The 17,735-nt window shown below is 44.6% G+C and overlaps 1 protein-coding gene across 2 annotated transcripts in view; it reads right to left on the reverse strand.

Moving 5' to 3' along the window:
• Positions 1-17,735, reverse strand: part of KANK1 (KN motif and ankyrin repeat domains 1) — a 127,318-nt gene that overhangs the window by 35,525 nt on the left and 74,058 nt on the right. Inside the window, exon 3 of one of the 2 annotated variants that reach the window (XM_065655941.1) lies at positions 15,116-15,232. In XM_065655941.1, coding sequence (XP_065512013.1) covers positions 15,116-15,152 — 37 coding nt within the window. In that variant the 5' untranslated portion in view covers positions 15,153-15,232. Of the gene's footprint in view, positions 1-1,796; positions 1,839-15,115; positions 15,233-17,735 lie in introns of those variants that run through there. The other variant, XM_065655942.1, reaches the window with a different exon arrangement.

Consider the following 17,735-nt stretch of genomic DNA (forward strand, 5'->3'; position numbering starts at 1 on the left):
ACACTTATGGTTCCAGGCACATTTATGACAAATGAAGAGCATTCAGTTTAAAGATACTTTCCAAATCAGACTAACTCAGGCCTGGAAAAATAATCTAAGTTATGGCAAACAGTAGATACCAATCACAAGCTCCTCACAGCCTGGGAGAAAGCCACATGACGTGCTCTACTGAACACAGTAGGAGAGCAGCGCTGTTTCAGACTACCATAGCCCTCCTTTCTGAAAAGACATCCCAACAGATCTGGGCTAACTGGTTCAGCCAGCGAGGCTAATGCATGCACAGCTGGGTCCCAGTGTTGGTAAGGCAGCTTGCTGTCCTCTGCTGCACAAAAGAAACCCTGAAGCTTCCCTGCCTCCCTTGCCAACCCTTGAAAGTGTGGCATATCTGCCCTGCTCTTCCAACAGTACATCATCCCCTGTTACTTTACACCACTTCAGTGTCACGACAAAGATGACAAAGGAAAAATAATCATAAAGATGAAGGCTTGCATCCACATAGGATGGGCTTCACAAAACCCAGACAGAGGGCTGGCAAAGCAGAAGAGGAGCAAACCCCCCAAATATTTCTCTTCTTCCTCACGCATCCAGATCATATCCCCAGCTCCATGGTGACCAAAGGAGTCATGGATCAAAGCCAGGTGTTTGCCTGAAAACGCCTTTTAACACAACTGTGCATCAGTGTTACCTGCTCAAACCCAAGCAAAGAAGGCAGTGTTTGCTTTCTAGCCAAGAACAGCTGAATCACAAAATCAAAATATTTAGATTTATAATATCATTACCCTTCTGTGCCTATAAATCTCTGAAGAGGTGAGAAGTGGAGAACAGATACATAGGGCTATTGTAACAGGAGTAACCATCAGGAAAGAATCTGGACTCCTGGGATATAAACCTGCCATGGAATATTAAAACGGATTTACAGTTTCAGTTTGGTCTCACAGCTGTGCACAGGGTGGAAAAATGGGAGAATTGTCTTCTGCAAGAATGGTTCTACAAATATTTATATTTATGAGTGCTAGAAGGACATTATTTTGTCACATGCTTACCTCCATAGGGAATATGGTTTATGCTGCATAATCAGTGTGATATTTCAAATACCGGGAATTGTTCCCTCCTACCCCTTTTTATATTAATCTAGTACTGATTCCTTGTATGAGATAAGACGTGTGTTGCCTTCCAACTTCAAAAGCATAAGCAATTTGCATTTTCCAAAAACACCAAAAGGTTTTTCTCTGCACTTAAAATAAGTTCAGACTGATGAACTGATTTTCTCCAAGAAGTTAAAAAAGTGATCATCAGAGAAAATACGGAAAAGTTCATTATTAGAAATAATTCTTTATGCACATTCTAAATAGATAAAACCAGTGGCTTATAACTGAAAGCCTTTGAACAGTATTAAAAATTAGCAACTTGAAGGGTAACAGCTACCCTTTCTGCTGCTGAAATGATGTCTTACAGTAAATAGGTGCAGCGCACCCTTCACTTGAGTGTTCACAACACCTATCTCTCACTAGAAAACCTGCATTTGTTGAAGGAAATAAACTATTCCGTATGTAACAACAAAACCAGAGGCTACCAGAGGTGAGTGAAACAGCAAGTGCAAACTCCCTTCAGATGGCAGCACTGCCGAGACAACCCAGCTAATCAGGCACTGTTAAAAAACGGAAAAAAACCCCATCCCAACTTAATATCCTATAAGAACGCCAGGGGCTGGTTTCAGCTGTGCTACCCTGGGTGCCCACCATCCCTTTTCTCAGCACTTCACCTCTCCCCCTGCCCCGTTCCAGAGTCCCACTCACCGATCCACCCAGCAGCAAACCCTCGGACCTCGCCGCCTTTCGTTTTTCAGGAAATTAAGTCTGAAGCACACTTTCCTTTGCCTTAAAGGGAGTGCGTATTCCTGACACATCAGCAGGCAGGGAGCCCAGAGGTTGCTACAGAGCATTTATTTATACTCATTTGGAATTTCCTGAGACAGTCCCAGCCCGGCAGCCAGCCCAGCGCTGCGCCAGTGGTTTTCTTCACAGTACGTCAGATGCTGCGTGATGCCTCCAGCTCCCCAAGGGTTAAAATACAGAAAATGGACAGCAGGAGAAAAGGAACTGTACCAAAAAACCACTATGAAAATAATATTTTTTTCTCTGATGAAGACGGATTTAATTCCCAAGAGGGAATTAAAAGCTCAGGTGACTTCTCTGCCACCCGCTCTCCTTTCTTCCTCAAGCCCTTCCTCCCCACCCCCCTCATTTCTCACTCCCACGTGTGGACTGAGAGCACAGAAAGGTTCATTGATATAATTTGGGCAGAACAATTACCTCTGTTGTAACCACCACAATTCTGCCTGTGTTACATTCAATCTTGTTTTGTTTACTCCTCTCAAATGCAACTTATAATTTGAGGGATAAAAATAAAAACGTTTAGTATGAAGTTACAGACAGAGAGTTGTCTTTTTTTCTGAAACAGCCAAAATAAAATGAGACAACCTTCATGCTACTGCAAGCACTTTCGAAATGATGCACAAACATATTTGATTTTTCTGTACTCAATTTTTTTGTTTCCACATAATCCCAAGTATTCGCTCAAGTAAAGTTAACTGGGATTCTAGATGCAAAGAAGGTCACTTCTCAGCATCATAAAGAGATCCTCAGAGGCCTCAGCTCCATCTCTCTTAACCTCTGCTTACAACAACAGTTGCTGTAGTACAGCCAAATAAGGACTGCAAAGATGAATGGGCAAGGAGAGAGGTTAATTTAACAAGGATAATGGTCCTAAGACTTCACAGCTGAAGTGGAAGAGTTTTATTAATACGCCTTCCATCTAGATTCCCAAGAACAGTTAAAAGGAAAGAAAAAAAGAAGCATGAATTGTTGAAATAACTTCCAAGATCACTGCAGATTGGAAGAGTTGTGCTTCGAACAGAAGTGGGATCTTTTGCTGAAATGACAGGAGAGAGGTCCAAGTCCTCCCCAGTGCTTTCAGCTAAAATAGCACAGACTTACAATAAAAGTGTTTCCTGAACATGTCTAGTGGCTTCAGTGGTATTTAATATGAAGTAAAGTAATATTTAATACTTACAGGCATCAGCTTTTGGACTATAAACTAGATCCTGCCCTCTAGGTAATTTTACATTTATTTCCTTGAATTGCAAGTCAGTGATGCATACACTATAAAACATGAGTTCCTAAAAGAAGCCTGAGGAAGATCTCTAGATTTAGCTGACTTGTTACATATATGGACCACAAACTTGGTTTGGGTTTGGTCTTTGCTCTAACCAGCCCATCCATAAAGAAAAACAGCTTTCCATAACAATGCTTTGGGAACAGCCTCTAACCACGCTTTGAAGTTTCTCCTAGAAGACAGAAAAGCTCTAAGGCAGCTGAAACATGACCCATACTTTCTGTTCAGGGAAAGAAAAGCAATTCAGCCCTTGAGACACTGGCCAGAGCCTGCAGGCACCGCTTTGTGCTTGCTGCCCTTCAAACCTGGTCTTTCGACCTGCAGAGCGAGTGAGCAGCTGGCTGCGGACAAGCAGTGCACAGCAGCACTGGGTGTTACTTGTGGGCATCTGTAGCTCCCTCAGCCGGTTCCTCACACCAGGACGGGAGAACATGAGAATACCCACCTAGTTTTCTGCTATGAAAAAAGTGACATCTGTCATGCAGTATGAGAATAGAAGACATGGCTGAAACATCCTTCTCAAGAGTTAGGATTCTGCTTAGAGAAAAAAAAAACTCTAACATTGCATGATTTCGTTTTTCTAAAAAAAGACAGCATGATATCCTGTTTAGAGAAGAACAGATTTTAGCAGCTCTCTCCACGTGCTCCATCTGTTTCTCATTACTCTGTGGTTGCAAGGGCTTGACATCTGAACGAGCCCTGCATCAAGTCATGCACCTTCAGTGGACTCTCCTCAAAGCTTGGTCAACTAGGCAGGCTGAAAAAGACCTGCCACGAGTGCAAGCAGTTAGCCATAACATGTATCAGCACTTCATCCCTTGTCCAGCAAGTCAAATATGGAGGCACATGTCCAGGTTGGCACCAGTAAAACCTAAAGGCAAAAAGCACATGCGTATTTATTCTCTTGGCCTTTGAGACCATTATGGTGCCAAATAAACTCACTCAGCTCCTGTTTACAGTAGAAACAAAACTGAGGTCACAGCACAGCTCCCCAGTGACCAAAACCCCTGATTTGGTCTGCAGGAGGGAATGTAAGGTTTAGTGTATGGACAGCCATCCAGCTGGTAAATTCTTATCTAAAGGGCAGGTTATTTCACATCCCTTTTGAAAACAAAAGGCAGAGAGGGCACAATACATCTGTGAAAGGCAATGAATGAACCACAGCTCTTTGCCTCCAATAGACCATTTTCTCAGTGCTGGAGTGGCTCTGCTTGGAAATAACCAAATGATCTGCCTGACTACAGCAATCTGGTCCAGGGGAGCGCAGAGCTGGGTCTGACCCACCACTCTCAGGTTTATGTTCCTACTCCCAAAAACATGGCTGTTGCATTTTGGTGAACATTGGATATGGGGTTCTTCTGGGTTTTATTTTGGTGGATTTTGTTTTGGGACCATTGCTGTGGTGCTTTTGTTTTTGTTTTCTTTACAGCCTTTCTTTACAGCCTTTCAGAATTTGGCAGCCAGTTTCTACAGAAAGATTTAAAACCCACTAGCTATTCAGGTCAGACCTAAAACCGATCTGGCTTATTCACCTTCTCCTCCCTAGCAGATGCCTCTGGAAGGGCATAAGAAGAAAGTAAACATACAGCAACATTTCTCCTCTCAGCTTTCAGAAACCTGTGACTGAGAGACTTCCTGAGCCAGGGGTGGCCCAGGATGGGTTTTAAGTCGCAGTGTCAAATGTGTATTTTCAGGGTAGCTGTGAGGTATTCAATAACTGGGTTCAAAATGTCAGAGTGCAGCTGATGTGTTAGTACTGTAAGGAGATCTACTGGTCAAGTGCCTGGAGACAGTTATGGATGATTAATGTGACCTAGTGACTACATAACTCACAACGTCCGTATGAGACTTTACAGGCTACAGTTAGGTCCCTCACTAGTTAGCATCCACCCAGAGAGTGGAGACAACCGAAAAATGCGCCCCGTTTCATTGTTAAGTGCCCACCAGGGTCTAACTTCACACAGAACAACCTTCAACTCCTTGGTATTTTGTATGCCATGAGGCAAGTTGTGATCTCTGCTCCTCTCCCAGTATGCCCCCTTGGAAAAGTTTTGTTGTGGGAAGAAGTAGACCATTCAAGCCTTCAAATTTGCTGATTTGTGTGTGTAAATGGTCGGGCATACTTGCTTGTTCTGGGGTGTTAGAACTGAGTGAGCTAGCAACCTGGTTTGCAGCTCCCAGCATGGCTTTGTGGGTCAGCTTTGCTTTCCCATTGTACAGAGATGAAAAGTGAATGACGCTGAATGTGAACACATGAGAAAGGAAAAATCCATGGCTGTAAAAGAAAGACATGCTTTCTCAAATCTGGAAATACATGTACAGGCTTCTTATGCCACAGACAAGGATGCAAAGTGCACTTCTGCCTGCTGGGAGCTCAAGTGGATGTGTCAGCCCAGAGACTGTCTCCCGGTGCATTTGAAAAATGCAGACTGAGTCATTTGGGGTCAGGTGGAGGATCCTGCCAGCGTGGGAGGTACCAGTGTCCTTCAGTCATCACCCCCCACCTCCCCAGCTGGGCAGAGGCAGGGGGTGCAGGAGGGAACTCACAGCTTTGCCAGGGAGACTGTACAGGCTACAGTTTCAGGCATCTCCTTCCCTCGCGGATCAAGACTGCAATCAAATAACATGGGCTTCTAGTAACAATTACTAATCCAGAAATACTGCACTTTTACCCACAGTAACATACTGATGATACAAAAGGCTGGGGCAAGGAAAGTGCTACACAAACTGGGGAAAAAAACAAGTTCCATGGATAACTAATGGGGATCCATGGGCAAGACTATGCAGCATGTCTATCATTAATGTGCCATGTGGGTGATAAACAGTGTGTGCAGTACTCCACACAGCAGGAAGATCGGAGGAGATGGTAAAGCTGAAGTGGAACAAGAGATGCTACACTCAAGTTTTGCACAGAGATGTCTCTCCTGCTGCTGTGGCCTTGGCTGTACCTGGTGTCTTGTCCTACAGGGATATGGGATGAGATGTCTGGCTGAGCCATGCACATGCTTGTGGAGTTGCAGCCTTACAACTTCTCCCTGCAAAGGGAGAGAGGAAGTGATTTTCCCAGAATCGTCACCCTTTTCCACAGCACTGAAGACAGGCGGTGAGGAAGCCTCTGAGCGTTGAAGGCAGAGTGGGAGGCAGAGGAGGGCTGGGTATCGGGGGGCACAGGGACGGCACCTGGGGAGAGGTCCCTGTGTGTCTTCAGGGAGAGCTGGGGTGAGAGGAAGCACTGGAGAAAGGGGCCTGTAGGAGTATCAGGGAACAAAAAGGAAACAAGGAGCATCCCTGATGGCAGACACAGCGTCTGAGAGCGGAGGAGGGGAACGGGACTGTAACTAATGATGGCAAGGGAGAATGGTGAAAGTCTAAAGGGCGATGCAGCGGATGCACAGCCTTGTGAGCACATTCAAGTACTGGCAAGCTTAAAAGCTATGTAACAGCCATCTGTCTCCACATAAAAAAACAGAGGACAGGAGCAGGAGAGAATGATTCTAAAATTCTTTTTTTTCACTTTCATACTTAAGATATGGAAAAAATATGTAAAATTTAAGAATCACAATTTCTGCTGTAGGAAGGCAGAAGAAGGGGAGAAAGAGCTTAGCCATGGGCAACTAAGTGAAAAACACTGTTGATCCTTGTAATCCCTTGAAACATGACTGCTCTGATCTTGGCTTTGTGCTTCTGTCATATGCACATTTCAGTCCGCTTTTTAAACCACAACCGTGCATTTTGTTTCTTGCACTGTACCTTTTTTTTTTTTGAAAGCTGCACACTTCAGCTTTATCAAGCAGTGTACATGAAGTGTTAAAACTTGACCTGTTTGCTAGGATTAGACCTGAAATTCCAGTAACAGCAGCTAAATTGCACAACTGTTTTCTTTTTATTATTAGACCTTCTGTAACCCATACAACAGTGCTTCAGGCATAGGGGTTGGTTTTGTAAAAAGAGGGAAGGGAAGGGGCTAGGAGTATATCAACAAACATGCCCCTCAGCAACAACAGACTACTCCAGACCAGCCATGTCTGGTTTACATAGGGAGAACAATCTGTTCCCAATTACCAGTTAATTTGATCCTCACCCTAATCTGACCAAACCTTCAAACACAGCTATTAAAAACAGTTTCCACCCCCTCCCTTCATCTTCTCTCTCTTACTTTCAAACAAATACTGAAGGGCAATACAGAAATATCACAGACTGGTCCTGTATGTTGAAAGAAAGCAACATATTGTTATGAAGAAAAAACATATAGGGCTACACTAATTAAAAAAGAGAAGACAATTACAGAAAACACTCATTACAATGTGAGATAACTTAGGAGGAGAAATTGAGCAAGAAAAGGGATGGGCTGTGAGAGGGGGTCACATTAACTACTTCTACAAGGCAGAAGGTTTTTAAGTAGGGAAGGATGGACCAAAAGCATGAAGAATATGATGGGATCTCACTCTCACCTACCTCTCAGAGCGTCTGAGCACGTAGTTTTTCATAGTATGCCTGAAGTCAGGTGAAGAAAAATCTCAGGAGACTACCTAATGCAGACTAAGCATATGCTATGAGGAGTCTTAAAGAGGTAGAGAGATGGGGGGGAGCCCTATTTGGACCCAGCTGATCTGCTAAGTCCCACACACTGCAAGCTGCATCCCACAGCGGTCAGCCACCACTTTCAGCCAATATGGTGTGATTTCGTGATGAAATCAGAGGAGGGAATGGGAGAAAGAAAGGGGAGGATAGCCACAGCCACGCTTCTGTCTAGAAGCTCTGAGCTGGTCATATGGGGACATCTTGGCAGGAATCTACTCTGCCACCAAGGGGAGTCGTGTTTCCAGAGGAAGGAAATGGAGATAACAGCAGCAATGCCAGTGTGGGCAGCCCCAGCGCTCCCTCAGCCCCTAAAACTGCTGTGAAAACATGATATGGGAAGGACTGCCCTTCCGTCATCTCTAATCCAAAGCCATACAAATGGCACAAAGGCAGGGACCAGAGAGCTGGCCACCACAAGAAGCTTCCCAAGGACTTCTGCTTCAGCAATAACCCTTCTGCAAGGAACACGTATAAATGCAGGCACTCAGTGTTCACAAACAGAAGACAACCAGCTGTAATCAGGCTATTTCCATCTGAGCCATTTCCCTAAGGGACCATATCCTTTCAAAGGGAACAAAATCCGCTCCCATCCCACAGGGAGGAGATTCATATGCATTATTCATAAACTGCTTTCTGCAGGAGAATCTGGGGAGGGAGTGAGGAATACTGTAGAACGGTTTGGGAGAAAAATACACTCTTTTGGGTTAAATGGCCACAGGAAGATTTGCTGTGTTATGTATCTTGAGAGTGGGGGGAAGGAAGAAGATGGAGTGAGAATAACTTTTCAAGTCTGGAAAAAGCTTTTCCTTGGTGTTTTTCCCATGACACCTGCGTGTCCGCTACCGGTGCTTACCCCTCACCCATCCCCACGGGCTGCCCCTCCACACAGGCACCTCTCACCAGACTGCCACCAGGTCAGTGCAAAGTAGTGCCTTCCATCACAAGACCTAAGGGCTTTTATCACGGTTAATCACCTCCAGTTTAGTGAGGTTGCAGGGTACCATAAACAGCAAGCCATGCCTGTTTAGTCCCTGGAGCATTATTGGCTTTAAAATACAAGATCAGCACCCTTAGCTGCCTCCAAGGGTGTAGAGGGCGTGTGTTTCCACAGGGGACAGCAGCAGGCCACTTGAGAAGGTCCAGGTGCTGTTCATGCAAGTGCATCTCAAGAGCTCAGACAAGGAAAGCATGCCTTACTCCACGAGCAAGCCTGCGTCAGAGAGAAACTAACACAGTCGTTGGTCTAGGTGAGATGTAAAAAGCTTCTGGGCAGCAGCAGAAGGTAACTCAGAACAAGACACAACCACACTAATCTCTGAACAAAAGACAAACTAATTAAATCTGTTCCGTTTCTCACGGTGCTTTGTCCTTCTGCAAAGCATCTGGATCTTACATGGCTTTGTGTCTTGGACCATCTGCGTCCCATTACAGCCAATTTACATTTCAAAGGACTGGGCTATCCCTTTCCAGCAGATTCCAAAATCAAGCCTGATGGGCATTCTTCCAGCAACAAGTTCTATGTAAAAGAAGATGCACATCCCTAATCCTCTGTGGTCTAGTAAAGTGCTCTGGTTTGGGCAAATGCAAGTAAATGTGTTTTCAAGCTTTCTGTTGCAGCAGCAAATCCACCCTTGGATTACAGAGATCAACTAGCAACTGCAGAAGAAATACATATTAATTCAATTAGAAAGTTGGCATTGGCTGTGAGATCATGTGCTCCATCTCCAGTCATCTGTCCTTAAGGCAGATCTGGTATCAGTGAGTGTACTATAGCATATTGGTGGAAATTTTGGTATGCCTTATGATAAAGCTGATGTGAAATCTCTGGAGGCTCACTCACTCTTCACCCCACAGATTTCAGGGTCCCACCCTAGCTTGTTTTTAGATACTGGGCACCACCAGAGTGACTCACTAGATCACTCATGGGTGAGGCAGGAGCATGATCCCAGTGGCAGTCCTGCATACCATCTGCCCATCCAGAAAGCACAAGACTACATGGCAATTCAGCAGGCTCTCCCAATGGCAGGAGTCTTCCACCAGCTGCCAAGCCAAAGCACACCTTTGGTGTACACTCATCTCCATTAAATCTGATGGTTATCAGATGCAGGCTTGGAGCAGGGAGCATGGTAAGGGAGCAAGCCCAGGCTTAAATAGCCTCTCATTTCACAGCCCTGACTCAACCAAATTACCATTGTTTGCATGGCTGACTTGGTAAAAATACAAACTCACCTGAACCCTGGTCATTTGCATCTGCTAAGCTAAGCAAACTCAATGCATTTAAGGCTGGTAAGCTCAGAGCTGGGGTGTCAGTAGCACTGCACTGATACCTTGGTGACACCCACCCTGCAGGAAAGCATCAGAGCACGGCTGTCAGCAGGGCTCGTGTAGCAGGCACTGCAATACTCGGGAGGAAAAACTCCATCAAACTGACTGCCGCCTAGCAATCAAACACTTCCCATTCATTTGTTGACTGAAGGTCTCTAATGAAAACTGGTGGATATTCTGCTAAAATTAGTAATAGTAGTAATGTTGCAGTGCACAGCACTTTCTTCTCAGACTGCAGATTGTTAGGCTGGAAATCATGCAACTCCACGCACGTTGCCTAAGATTAGACACATCAGGAAAATCACATCATAGGAGAGACTCCAACTCAAATCCAGTAACTGAAAGGAAAGTGTGCCTACAAATGTTTGGTAAGAATTGTCAGGAATCAATGCAGAGGATGTGTATGATAAAGCAAACGTGTTCTGTTTATTTGCTTCAATAAAAAGGGTTAATAAGTCAACAGGGGTTTTCATATTCTTTTACAACAGTTGCTTAAGCATTTATATACCGGCAGATGGAAAACACGTTTATTAAACATTTGGTCCTTTGAGTCACACTGACGTTAATATCTCAAAAAAACCATTAATTCAGGCAGCAGACTCTTGTAATGGCCTCGTTCTCCGACTAACTGGCGCACAGTTGTAATTTCACTTAGGGGTCAAGAAAACCACTCAAATACAATCTAAGCAGAGGCCCACAGGGTGCCGCAGAGTAACTGTGCATGTATAAAATAACCAGAGGGACACCAGGCTGCTGCAGGGGAACCAGCGCTCCAGCATGGTTTGTATCTGCCACCAAACCGCCCGCGGTTCGCTCTGCAGAGCCGAGGAGGGTGCCCAGGTCTGCTGGGGGTGACATCTCCCTTGTCCCCGTGAAGCTGAGAGGAGTACACTGGGAACAAAGACCCTTGATGCCTGCACACTGGCTATCACAGCAGCAGTTTCTGCCTTAGAGGTGCAGAGACGCCCACAGTTAAAATGATGGTGAGTTGCTACAATGCCACTGCTTTACGAACTGTGTAGGAATGTGAAGGAGGTAAAGCGCGTAGCAGAGATAAACACACAGGGAAGCAGCGCAAATGAACCCATGTAAGATGTAGCACTCCTGTAAGTACGAAGCACGTTAAAAGTGGTACGGGAAGGCATGGAAATACAAATCCTTAAACAAGAGTGAGAAGGAAGGTGCAGACAGAAGGAAGAAAGGAAAGAATCAGGAAAATCTCAGACTCCACGTACAGAAAACAAAATGCATTTGCTTTACGGCAAAGTAAGGGGTTTGTGCAACAGCCTTGCTATACTGACCCCTGCAGCACGCCCTACTCAGGAAAACTGGAAAAGCTTTTCTTCTGTTAAAACGCTTTTTTTACGTCCTTGTTAAAGAGCTGACTGACATATCTGCAGTCTCTGGATACAGAGCATGAAGTGCTTGGGGAAGTCAAATAAAACTGATGTGTTCATTATGGTTAGAAACAGATACAGTTTTTAATACTTTATCTTTTTAAAATCAGTCTCCTATGTTTGTTTTGCTGCTTCCTTGTTTTCTACATCAGAATAAATGGAATGGGACTTGAATTTCACACCATTCGGTGGCTTTCAGAGCATGCATTTCGAAAACAAAGTTTCAGCAAATCAAGTATTAGTGAAAGGAAAGAAAATCCAGCCAGAAGTATTTCCAAACTGCCCCATAACTTTTAGGTTCCTAAGTTTTAGGCTCGTGTCTACTGTACTTTTTGTAGCTGACTGGAGGACCCTTCTACAGATACCACTACACAAATGTTTGCAGAGCCTCATTAAATAGATGATCAATGCATCAGACCTAGCAAGCACAGAAGCTAACAATTACTGGAAGTTTCACCCAGTGGGTAATGAAGACACTATTTCGAGAAACCATCACTCTTTTTTTCTTTCCTTGTACTATGCAAAGAGAAATTAATTTGTATTGTGTACCAAAACAAGTCCAGCCTCTCAGTAGCTCCCCACGGACACTGGGTATTTCCCAGCTCCTGCTGCAGCTCCGTGGATGAGTGCGTGACGCGCTCTGGACATCGGCTGCACCCCTTAACCCAGCTGCACCCCTTAACCCTGCTGAGCTTACCAGGCTGAGCAGTAAGTAACCTCACATGCTACTGGGGTAGGCTTGAAAACAGCAAACAGTTGTGACCAGCCAGCACCCAACTGATAAAGGAAATTTTTCTGCAAGCACTGATTTATCACTAGTTGTGAGAGAGACTGCAGCTATTTTCAGCAAAACTGTGGCAGCGCCTAGTCCAAAATCAGTACCAAATCTCTGAACCAGCTTCCAAAATGTATGAAGATGAACAAAAACTTTGCAGCTTACAGAAATATAGTTCACTGTAAGAGCTCTATGCAATGATACCAGGAAAAGAGTGATAAAACTTTAAGCCAGCAGCAAACAAAATTATTGACAAACAGTACTTCAGTCTAAATCACAGTCTCTGTTATCGTTCGCCACGTTTAAAGTTTATGTCTTTACCGAGATACGCAAGAGACAAAGAAATTTATGATAGATGCTTCCACGATAAAGTCATCACTTGCTTTGTAGCTCATCTCACATACACACTCACTGAAAATATTTACAGCAAATATACTTCCCATAAACATCTTTTTAAAAGTATCTCTATACAAATGCAAAATAGCTTGATCCTTTCCTGGAAACGAGTTCCAAATTCAAGCATTCCTCTATAGATTTTATCTGCAGCAGCATTAGTCCATATAGGCTTGTACACTGAAAAAATTCACCGAATGGCACACAGGCATAATCATTTAACAGTGCAAGTACTCACATTCTCAAGCTAACCAAAGCAAACCACTGCTCCTTAGTCACCTTGTACTTGAATGCAGCTGAACAGGTGGTCAAACTTGCCAAAATACTCAAGTAACATAAACGCAGCTTAGTAGTCCATAACAAGTCTTTCTAGTTCTTTTTCCTGTTGCTGATAGATTCAGAGGGTGCATAAAACACCACCCCTGAAGTTTGTCTTTCCACTCTTAGAGCTCCATGCAATTAAGAAACTTGCTTCAATACCTCCAACGCCCAAATCAGTTCCTGCTCATTCGAAGGCATTCTCTCCCAGGCAGCACAGCAGGATAACAAATCACAGGTATTTGCAGCCCAGTATTCTGTCCATTATGAACTGCTGAGGTTTTGGAGACACGGGCATACATAGCTGCATGTTAGAACGCCGGCCTCAAGGGTTTGCAAAGCCAACAAGTCCTGACAGTCTCTGCAATATGTTTTCCAATTTAGTTCTGAATTAAATACTTGCAATTCATTATAGCGTCTTTCTATGAGTAAGTGAACAAACAGCTTCTACCCTGCAACAAGCCTTGTTTGCATAGCAATCCTGAAAGTAAAACTTCGTCTTGGATTAACTCATCCCCAGTACAAGCATTTAGCTTCTTTTAGACTTACACATCAGCTTACCAACTTTTTCAACAGACAGTTGTACTGGAGGGGCAAGGGAGAAGGAAATTAGTAAACCAATCAGTAACACTCCATACACAATTTTTCTTTCCTTGTAAGCAGAGGAAATTGTTTTGCATGACTTAAGTTAAAAGCATATTACTAAAAAAAGTCAAGTTATGTGGAGGGTTTAGGCAGTAAACAGCTACAGTTAAGTCACACAGCAAAGGTTTTGAAGTCTGCCTTCTCAAAAGGATTACAAAAGGATATAGTTTCTTCCTCAGAGAATATACTTATAGTTGTATAAAAATGGAGGAGGGGGACACAGAAAATATCCTTTTTCTGTGGTCTCAGGATTTAACAACATTGATTAATTTAACTTTAAAGCATCAACAAATAATACTGACTCAAATGTCTTCATGTAACTTCCACTAGCCTTTAAAAAAAGACTTTGTTTTGCATAAATTGCAGATGATGACATTCCATATTTCTAATTTCCTGCACACAAAATGCTTTAATCCCTTGCACTAATTAGAACAATTCTACACTGAGCACAGCAAGTAATTTAGGCTTTGTTTCCATACCAGAACATACTTTCAGAGGAGGCTGGTGCTAAAATCCACCAGATAAGCCATTTCTCAGTATGTGTATGTCATGATCTAGCGAGTAGCATTTGAACATGACTGCACGAGCTTTGGGGGGCAGGGGGCGGGAGAAGCTGAAATTTCTGTTCACATGAACAGCAAAAAGATATTTAATCTTCTTTCCCAGGATATTCAAAGTGCTCCCAGCAACCCCCTGCCTTCAGTGGCAAATCCACTTCCCATCATACCTACATTACAAGATTGCAAAAGAGCACCCAAAGCTCCTGCCATGCACTTGAAATTTTCCATATAATCCCACTGTAGTGGCCTCAGCTTTATTGGGCTAAAGCTATGTTTGTGCAGTGATCGGGAGGACAGGAAAATATTGACACAACCGCAGGAGGAACGCTGCTGTTGTGCATTTATCAAGCATTCTGCAATCTCTGCCCCCTCCCGATCCGCCACTCATCCTCAGCAACCTTTGAACATGGCAAGTGATCTATTTCAAACCAAACCAGCCATCTCAGGAGTTTCTTAAAATAGTGAAAAAGTGAACTGAACATTTCCCTCCTAATGTTGCTTGGGAAATGCTTTTATGTTTTGATGAGAAGCCAGAAACAAAATCAGCCTGATCAGTAAGGGTGACCACGAAGGGATGGGGATTCAATGTGTAAGGGCTGGTTAATCTCCTAAGTTAATTAGAGGCACAGGATAACAACCACGAGATGTTTTGGAGCAAACCCCTAGGCCAGTGCAGGTCCATGAAAGCAGACAGCACTGCATCCTGAACGACTGAGTGCCCGCCAGCCATTACATCTTTGCAAACAACTTTCCACACTTTAAATATTAAAAAGGTTATTTGGGTTGGTGGGGGAACAGACAGGCTCTGATCTGCCAGGAAATCAGTTCTCAGCATTTAGTTTTAACTACTGCTACTTCCCTTTTCTTCTGCTTTCACAATTTAAGAAAAAAGTTGGGTTGTTTTTTAAATAATAATCCAAGATGGAAGAGCGTTCCCGATTAGTTACCTGTAGCGCTGCCGTTAGTATTTGCTGCGTAGGCCATGTTTGTTCAGTGACACATCCAGAGCTGGGCTGTTAGGTGTCATGCAAATGCCATGCATCAAGTCCAACCAGACATGCAACCTGAAACAGACAAGAAAAAGGCAGTTAAAAACCTACAGTTTTAAGAAGTCAGGTAGGTTAAGTATCAGCCATTTCTGAGTGTCCAGTCTTATCTTCAGTGCAAACTTCACTCTAGCAGTAACTTATTTTCCTCTTAATCAGCATCCTAGCTATCACAAAACCCACAGCTCTCCTGGCATGGGAAGCTGAATTGTGGCCCTCTGATAATCTCTAAGGAGGACCACTGCTCTGGATCTGTCCTCAGCAAGGATGCAAACAGCTGAATGTGCAATTGGCCTTGGATTTTCTGGTCTGCCTTGAGCTTTTTTGCAGTTTGTCCCTAGCCTCCCTTGTACCACAGCAGCTTCCTCACATTTGCTAGCACCTGCGTTAAGTTTTAAGCTACCCAAGGTTTAAGATTTTTAGGTGAAGAGCACCTACAGAAGAGCCGTACCAGCGAGCTAGGGGACCGGTTGCAGTTTCGGAGCTCAGATGTCCCCCGGGGAGGTGAGGACAGAAGGACCCACAGCGGATGCAGCCAAAGCCACCGGGTGCATCTCCACTGCCTGACAAACCCGGCAGCTGCTGCCTGGAACCTGTGGAGGGACCAAAGCCACCACGGACCCTGGGCTGGGACGTGCATGGCTGACCATGAGACCCATCCCCTGCAGGTCCCAGCAGCGACAGGCTTTCTGGGCGTCGCGTTTTCTTTCAACCCACGTGTGGCAGATTCGACCGAGAAGCAGCGCCCGGCTGAACCTCAGGCTGGGGGTACAGGAAAAGGGTGCTGTCACCCTGGGCTGCCGAGTAGCAGCCAAGCGAGAGGCAGAAGCAAAACCAGGAGCAGTTTTGTGCCCGGCTGGCTGGCTCTGCAAAGCCGGCCTTGCCTGGCCTGCCACGGGCCTCCAGCCCCTCCTTCCCGGCCCACCATGGTGGCAGCCTGACCACAGCCCTCATCCTCAGAGCAACAGATTTGACTCGTCTGGGGCTGCAGAGACACCTTCTCCTGGCTCTGCTTCAAGTTTTCTACCATCCAAACAGCATTTCATTTTGTTGACTCAAACAGGTGGAGCTTAGGTGTACGATGAACACCCTGCTTCACCGACCCCAGTCCGACTCACGCTGACAGCTGCTCAACAAACCAGTCACATTTTTCCAATTATATTTGATTCGGCTCTGACAGTATGTGTGTGGAAGTATTTAAAAGCTAAGCAGATTAGCAAAGGAAAAGAAAATCCAGAAATGAATTAATGCAAGCACAATGCGAATCTGAGTCAAAGGTTTACCGACTGACAAAGCAGCTGTCTCTTAAAACTGACGCTGCTCTATCACAATGGGCTAATACAGCTTAGTTTTCCCCTTCAAGGAACACAAGCACAAATCACTCCATTTTTAGTACAATCCTGACACCAATTTTCCAAGAATGCAGAAAGACCTCCATTGCAACTCCTCCTCCCCCCAGCTCTGCTGTATACCCTTAAATTTATGACCTGTTGCTGAAAGGAGGGCAGGACTTGAAGCCATCATGAAGACTGTACAAGCAAACGTCTACAAACAACAAAATAAAGCAGATACCCAGCACAGGCTATGACGTGAAGAGGCCCATCACAAGATTCTAGGCATAACAATAATGATCAGATTTCTGAAACAACGAAGCATGGTGAAAAAAAAAATAGAAAAGCCTGTTGCTGGCTGAGTTTGCAGCCAGGACTGAAGCTTGAAATCTGTGAGCTTTTAGGAAAATATTAACTACTTCTCTTCAAAGGCAGAAGTTCTAAAGTATCATTCCCATCAGGATATAAAGTCATGCTTTAAGTTCAAAAAAGGCAACTTTTTCTGAGTCACAATGAATGCTTACTGAAAATCTTCATCTGTCTCCATGTTAAGTTTTTCAGGACAGCCATTGTCTCAGGGCAGGCTGCACTTAGCTGGACATTAGATGCTCCCATCAGTGCACCCCAGGGTAAACAGGACCGAATTAATTCACCCACCTCTAATTTGTTCAGCAGAGCTCTGTGCTTCTCACTAGCACTTAAGAGGTGTCCTTGCCTGCTTTCACTATATACATTTACTGTACACTGCTGAAGCAGAAGGCTTGCACCACTGTAAACCTAACCAACAAAGCACAGTAAAATACCCACACTGTCTCAGATAGCCCTTGCCTTACCAGGCAACTCGTGTTCTGCAGATCTGCAGCTTCCTATCCCACTAGATGCACAGAGAGCTCAAGGGAGCCTGCTCAGGAAAAAAAAAGCTGAAGTCCTCCAGGGTCCTGTCTCAGCACTTGTGCAGGGGTGGATGGATGTAAGCGCGCTCCCTGAGCTAACTCTGCTCACATCACCCACTGCACTAACACTTGGACAAGAGGGTGGGTATGGACACCTGGATGTGAACGTGCCTCGTGGAAAACCCACGTCTTTCAGGTGCAGTGCAGTCCCAAATGAGAGCAGGTCAACCGCAGAAGAGAGCCATGACTTACAATCCATGCTATGGCATGCCTGGAAACTCATAATGGGTTTAAAAG

This window comes from Caloenas nicobarica, chromosome Z (genome assembly GCF_036013445.1).
Source record: "Caloenas nicobarica isolate bCalNic1 chromosome Z, bCalNic1.hap1, whole genome shotgun sequence".
Lineage (NCBI taxonomy): Eukaryota > Metazoa > Chordata > Aves > Columbiformes > Columbidae > Caloenas > Caloenas nicobarica.